At 43.9% G+C, this 6947-nt stretch overlaps 1 protein-coding gene across 4 annotated transcripts; it reads right to left on the bottom strand.

The window, feature by feature from the left end:
• Positions 1-770: 770 nt before the first annotated feature.
• On the bottom strand, positions 771-6841 carry AHSP (alpha hemoglobin stabilizing protein). 4 transcript variants are annotated; one of them, XM_061401775.1, is made up of 6 exons: positions 6753-6840; positions 5992-6131; positions 2237-2742; positions 1633-1702; positions 1400-1474; positions 771-1143 (listed from the first exon to the last, which is right to left on the bottom strand). In XM_061401775.1, the coding sequence occupies exons 3-6, from the start codon at positions 2386-2388 to the stop codon at positions 940-942; spliced, it is 501 nt and encodes a 166-aa protein (XP_061257759.1). In that variant the 5' UTR covers positions 2389-2742; positions 5992-6131; positions 6753-6840; the 3' UTR covers positions 771-939. The 4 variants fall into 4 exon arrangements, with proteins under 4 accessions (XP_061257759.1, XP_061257758.1, XP_061257760.1 ...); XM_061401774.1 differs by lacking the exon at positions 5992-6131 and having other exon boundaries at positions 6753-6841; XM_061401776.1 differs by lacking the exons at positions 2237-2742; positions 5992-6131 and having other exon boundaries at positions 1633-1761; positions 6753-6841.
• Positions 6842-6947: the final 106 nt, after the last annotated feature.

The raw sequence follows: 6947 nt of genomic DNA, 5'->3' as shown, positions 1-6947 counted from the left end.
TGCAACTTAGACCTGGCGCAGCCAAATGAATAAACCTTTTTTACAAAAGGAGGAAGGGGACAGGGAGGGAAAAGAGGAGCAACTTAACCCACCAGCTATATGCCATCATCACACCATCTGTCCGTGCTGATATTTCTAACTCCAATCCATTACCACGTAGATTATTCTAGCCACCCCCCACCTTGCTTATCCCTAAATTCCCACTCCGACATTGAGAAACTTAACTCCCATTATCCACCATGTATTTATGCCTATTGTTCAATTCCAATGAGCATGTGCAACAGTATCAGAATTATTAACCAGCACTAGGGCACAGTGCTTGCATGCAGTTATTTGTGGCTTAGTCTTATAGATTCCGTCATTTCCACAGTCTGATATGTTAGTATATTTCATTCCCCAACCCCCTACAGTGAGGTTGTCTCATACTTTTGTCATAGTTTGATTCTCTTGTCACATGCTGCAGTGTGAGATAAACAAGACTGGGAGATTCCAAAAACTTTCTGCTAGACAGCATGTCACAGGACCATGCTTTCTGGTGAGCCTCTATCTCCTTTTTGTCCCCTTCCCTGTCCCTCAGCACTTACTGTTTAGGCTCTGTCAGCTGGCCCCTCCTTCAGGCTATTTTAGTACTTCCCAGTGGTTACTTAAGGCTGCAAACCTCTGCACTAAGAAGTTTGATCTTCAAGACCATATTTAGGAAGCAGGGCTGAGGGAAAAGGGACCAACTGTCTCCACGATTCAGGGATCGGAACCAAAGAAGAGCCAACAAGCCAGGAAGACCACCACAACCAGAACTGGTCTTTATTGAGGTGTCAGGGTGCAGCAACACCATGAAGGAGCGGAGCCGGAGGACTAGAACACAGAGGCAGCATTTGAGGGTTTCTTAGACTTGCAGCCTGGGTCTCTGGGCTAGGAGAAAGGCAGCGTATGAGGGGCTGCTCACGAGGACTTTAGGAAGTTCCTATATTTGTCCAGGAAAGAGGCAGACAGGGTATTGAGCTCTTGCCGAAACTCCTGCAGAGCCTTGTCCTGCTCGTCTTGCTCTCCCGACAGCTGCTTCTTGTAATAGTTGATGTAAAAGCTCACCCAGTCATTCACCACAGTCACCATGGCTTCTTCAGAGATGGCAGGATCACTGAAGACCTGGAGGGGACGTAGGGTGGGGTAGGGGGTAGGGGTGGGGGGCGATCAGAATTTGGCAAAGGAGACCCGGCTCAGACATGTGATTCAGGAATAACTACGAACTCTGACCTCCTTTTTGCTCTGATTTGTATTCCCTGTCTCTCATGGTTTCCATCAAGTCCATTACCCTCCCCGCTCCAAGTTATTCTCCTTTCTCTGTCCTTGCCCACCTCCCAACACTTTAGGCCTGTCCTCTGAACCAGAGCACCAGGCTTACCTGCTGATTTAGCAGGATGTTGAATTCCTTTATTCCTTTGGAAATGAGATCCTTATTGGTCTGAATAAGGGCCATCTGCATGGTTAGAGAAAGAGATGAAATTTAAATATCCTTTTCTCCCAATCTCCTCACTCCCACCCGAGGATCCCTGGTGCCCTGCAAGGTCACTTGCCCTGCACCACCTTTCTGACCCTGAACTGCCCTGAGATCACATTTCTCCCCGGCTGGCTCACCTTCAAGTCCAACGGTGCTGTGTAGGTCTCAGCCACACTTTTCAGGCTCTGGCTTTCCCTCTGTGCCAAGCTAGATGTAGACAAGGGGTCCAGGGTCAGCCAAAGAGGGAAACGCCCTGCATTTCGGTCCTGAGGGAGGGTGATATGTTAACCAGGGGAGGGGAAGGAGGGAGAGGTTCCCCTGAAATTAGGAAGATAGCAAAGCCAAGAGAACAGATAAGTGGGGAGACCCAGAAAACCACATCAGGGACAGCCTTGCCCTCCCTGCCACATCCCAGAAGCCAGGTTCCAAAGGCTAACAAAATTAACAGTGACTGATCCCCCATTGCAAGACAAGCACTTTAAAAATCATCCCTCTACAACTGATGGCAATTATTCTTCCAATTCATAGATGATATATTCATAGCAGCTAACATTACAGTGATGATTTGTGTGAGGCATTGTTTCAAGCAAGTATTAAGGTATTTATTCTTGGGAGTTCCCTGGAGGCCTAGTGGTTAGGATTCAGGGCTTTCAGTGCTGTGGCCTAGATTCAATCCCTGGTCAAGGAACTGAGATCCTGCAAGCCACACAGCATGGCATTAAAAAAAAAAAAAAAAAAAACCTCACAAAGTATGTATTCTTATAAAAGCTTCCATTAGGCCAGTTCCAATAACAGTCATAATTTTGCAGATGAGCCATTTGTAAGATGGGAGGACTGGATGCTACCAGGCTGAATTCCACTGGAATGGACACACATTTCTTATTCTCTACCATATCATCAGGTACTTGACAAAGCAAAAATACCCTTTTTCATCTTTAAAAATATTTTCCTAATGTTTTCCATTTTAATAGATTTTTTTCAAATTTCTAAATCACCATATACTATTTGAAATAAATGAAACATTATAAAAATACACACTGAAAAAACGGATCATTTTTGCTCCTTCCCCCAACAAAGTAGCCAACATTAAAGAGATATGTATTTTCTGTCACATCTTTCTCCATTCAAAAACCAATGTTCAGGGACTTCCCTGGTGGTCCAGTGGTTAAGACTTTGCCTTCCAGTGCAGGGGTTGTGGACTTCATCCCTGGTTCAATCTTTGGTTGGGGAGCTAACATCCCATATGTCTGGAGGCCAAAAAATGAAAACAAAAGCAATTCAAAAACAATAACAAATTCAATAGAGATTTTAAAAATGGTCCACATAAAAAAATCTTAAAAACAAAAACCAGTGTTCACAGGCAGCTGTACACTCAGTTTGTTGATATGCTTTTTGTTTATTCCATTATCTTAATTAACATACAGCAAAATTAACTTCCTTTTGGTATACAATGTATGGATTTCAATATGTAGATTCATGTAACTACTACCACAATCAGGACACAGAACATTTCCATCACCCCCCAAATTCCTTTGTGCTCCCCACTCTGATCCCTGGTGGTTTAGTCGCTAGGTCGTGTCTGACTCTTGCAACCCCATGGACTGTAACTCACCAGGCTCCTCTGTCCATGGGATTTTTCAGGCAAGAATACTGGAGTGGTTGCCATTTCCTTCTCCAGGGGATCTGCCCAACCCAGGCATCAAACCCAGGTCTCCTGCACTGCAAGCAGATTCTGTACTGACTGAACTATGTGGTAGTCCCCTCTTATCCCTAAACCCTGCCAACCACTGATCTGTTTGCCATCACTACAGTTCAGTGTTTTTGAGGACGTCAATGCAGGAGACCCAGATTCGATCCCTGGGTTGGGAAGATCCACTGGAGAAGGGAATGGCTACCCACTCCAGGAGTCTTGCCTGGAGAATCCCCATGGACAGAGGAGCCTGGAGGGCTACAGTCCATAGGGTTGCAGAGCTGGACATGACTGAGCGACTAACACACACTATGATGGAATCATACAGCATATAACCTTTGAGACTGTCTTCTTTCACTCAGAATAATGCCCTCAAGCTCCATCCAAGTGTTTGCGAGTAACAGTGAGTGAGTTGTTCCATTCCATTGCTAAGTGTGTACTGCAAGGATGCACTGCTGCTGCTAAGTCGCTTCAGTCGTGTCTGACTCTGTGCGACCCCATAGACGGCAGCCCACCAGGCTCCCTTGTCCCTGGGATTCACCAGGCAAAAACACCGGAGTGGGTTGCCATTTCCTTCTCCAATACATGGAAGTGAAAAATGAAAGTGAAGTCGCTCAGTCATCTCCGACTCTTCTCGACCCCATGGACTGCAGTCCACCAGGCTCCTCCGTCCATGGGATTTTCCAGGCAAGAGTACTGGAGTGGGGTGCCATCGCCTTCTCCGACAAGGATGTACTAGATCTTGTTTATTCATTGACCCACTGGAGGATATTTGTATTGTTTGCAATTATTGGTAAGCATCAATAGATAGCTATAAATATTTGTGTACAGGTTTTTGTGTGAACTTGTTTTTATTTATTTAGGGTAGAAAGGATTTGTTGCCACAGAGAGGAATAATCGCAATGCAACCTGACAAAGAACATGTATACAGAATTTAAAATTAACTCTGATAGTTCAATAATAAGATAATGCAGCTTTTTAAATGGCCAAAAGATTGGAACAGGCACTTCACAAAGAAGATATGCAAATAGCCAATAAGCACATAAAGAGATATTCAACACTATTACTCACCAGGGAAATGCAAATGAAAGCTACAATGTGATACCACTACATACCAACTACAAGGACTAAAAGTTTAAAAGACTGATTAAGTGTTGGTAAGGATCTGAGAGAACTAGAATTCTCATACATTGCAAGTGGGTGTGTAAAATGAAAAGTCTGAAAGATAATTTGGCACTGTCTTATAAAGTTCAGCATACATTGACCACATAACCCAGCAATCCCACTCCAAATGGAGTTAATAAGAAATGACCATACAAGTCTACAAAAGTACTTGCATGCAAGTGCAAATGTTCATAGCAGCTTTATCACAATAACTCAAAACTGGAGACAACCCAAAATATCTAATAACCAGTGAGTACATATACAAATTGTGGCATATTCATACAATGGAATACTACTCAGCAAGAAAAAGAAACAGACTAATCAACAGACGACTCAGCAATAAAAAGAAACATGCTGTACTCATGACAACATGGATGAATCTCAAAATCATTAGGCTGGGCAAAAGAAGCCAAGCATAGAAGACATATACAGTGGAATTCCATTTCTACGAAATTCTAGAATAAGCAAAAGTAATCTATAGTGGCAGAAAGCATTGTCAGTGGTTATCTGTGGCCAGAATACAAGAGTGGAGCTTAAAATGCAAATGTGCCAAGGGGAACTTTTTTAGATAGAAATACATATCTTCACTATGATGAGCATTCTCATACACTGTTAGTAGGAGTGTAAGTTGGTAAGGTTTTTTTCTTTTTCTTTTTGTTTAGGCACATGGGCTTAGTAGCTCCAAGACATGTGGGATCTTCCTGAATCAGGGATCAAAATGTCTCCCGCATTGGCAGCAGATTCTTTACCACTGAGCCACCAGGGAAGCTCCAGTATGATTTTTTAGAGGGATAATTTAACAATACTTGTTCAAATTTAAAAATACATAGGGCAGGGAGGGGAGAGTGAGATGAATTGAAAGAGTATCATTGACATATACACACTACCATTTGTAAAATAGATAGCTAGTGGGAAGCTGCAGTATAGCACAGGGTGCCCAGCTGAATGCTCTCTGATGACCTAGAGGAGTGGGATGGGGTGGGAGGGAGACTCAAGAGGGAGGGGATATACGTATACCTATAGCTGATTCACACTGTTGCACAGCAGAAACTAACACAACATTGTAAAGTAATTATGGGGAATCTTTATAGAAACTGGCACATTCATACCAAGGCATGACTTCCAACTATTAAAATAATGAGATAGATACACATGTGCTGATAGGAAAAGGTATCAAAGATGTTCAATGAACTACAGTTAGAGGAGGCTACCTCAGGCTGAAAGTATGGCAGTGGGCATTAAACATTAAACTATATTTCTCTCTCTCTCTCAAATGGCAAACAGTGTTTACCTCTGGGCATTGACTGGTATCTGTTGAAAATGGAAAGAGGGATAAATGTCAAGGGAGAATTTGACCTTCTCCATCTACATTACCATTTGAATTATTTTACAATAAGAATGTATCCTTCCATTATTTTTATAATACTTAAAAAGAATACAAAATAGGGAATTCCTTCACGGTCCAGTGGTTAGGACTCTGCACTTTCACTGCAAACAGCCTGGGTTCCATCCCTGGTTAGGGAACTAAGATCCCATAAGCCACAGGGCCAGCCAAAAAAGAAAAAAAGATGATGTAGTTCTTAAACCATTAGCCTCCAGTTGGACTCGTGCCTCAGAGCCCAGAAGAGTAGCAAGTTCTTACTAAATAACTGTTGAATGACTAGGTGAACACTTGACGCTTTTCAGCTCTGTCTTCATCCGTTTGATGAAGTCCCATCAAACTCCAGTTTGGGTATGCAAACTCCAGTTTCCTTGTTCAAATGAGAATACCTACAAGGGCTACTGAGAAAATAAATTCATTCATTTCACAAAAAGGTAGTTGGCGCCTGATCTGTGTCAGGCCCTGGGACAAAGACAAAGTTCAGTGCGGAAGACAAAGTTCTTCTCCCCTGGGAGTTTATGTTCTAGTGGGGGCAGTGAGAGGATGAATCAGTAAAGTCTGAACAATGGAGCAGGGCCTCATCTACAGAGCTCTGTGGGTCATGACAAGAAGTTCATATTTTATTTTATTCATTTATTTGGAAGGCTGAAGGGCAAAAAATTTCCAGTGGAGGGTCAGACCCACCAGAAGGAAAACAAACAAAAAACCCACAAACCAACCAAAAGGGAAGCTTAACGGGGCCTCAGCGATCATTTGGTTCAAGTTCTCAACACGCATGCATTCACTGATTCATAAATGTCGTTCAGGCACCTACTACGTGTTGGGTACTAGGAACAGGAGTAAAATATAGTCTCTGGCCTCACAGCAGAGAAGGAGCCTGAGGCCCAGAGGGGACACTGACTTGCCCAAGGCCACACAGCTAAAAATTCTGTGGCTGCACTGGGTCAAAACGCAATTCCCTAGGGACGCCCTCTTCCCTTGTCCCCATAACCGGAAGTCGCGGGTCACAGCAAAGCCAGTACCTCCAGCGTCTGGCGAGTCAAAGGGCTCCCGCGGCCCCAGACAAGATGCTACAAAGAACCAGGACGAGGAACGACCAGCCCCGGGAGGTCGAGGCAGGGCCGGGAGGCTGGAAAGGGACCATGTCTCTGGTTGAAATCAGACACAGAAGCAGGAGGCCCTTTTCGCGGAGGAAGATTGTCCCTCTGCAGCCGCCG

Source organism: Bos javanicus, chromosome 25 (genome assembly GCF_032452875.1).
Source record: "Bos javanicus breed banteng chromosome 25, ARS-OSU_banteng_1.0, whole genome shotgun sequence".
NCBI classification, from domain to species: domain Eukaryota; kingdom Metazoa; phylum Chordata; class Mammalia; order Artiodactyla; family Bovidae; genus Bos; species Bos javanicus.
Note: the sequence above shows the minus strand (reverse complement) of the source record. Positions and strands in the feature narration are given on the sequence as shown.

Coding starts and splice junctions, on each gene's coding strand:
- AHSP (XM_061401774.1), bottom strand. CDS start 2,388: ATGGTAGAGAATAAGAAATGTGTGTCCATTCCAGTGGAATTCAGCCTG. Junction 1,703..2,236: donor AAGAATACATACTTTGTGAG/GTTTTTTTTTTT, acceptor GTCTACATCTAG/CTTGGCACAGAGGGAAAGCC. Junction 1,144..1,399: donor ACATCCTGCTAAATCAGCAG/GTAAGCCTGGTG, acceptor CGTCCCCTCCAG/GTCTTCAGTGATCCTGCCAT.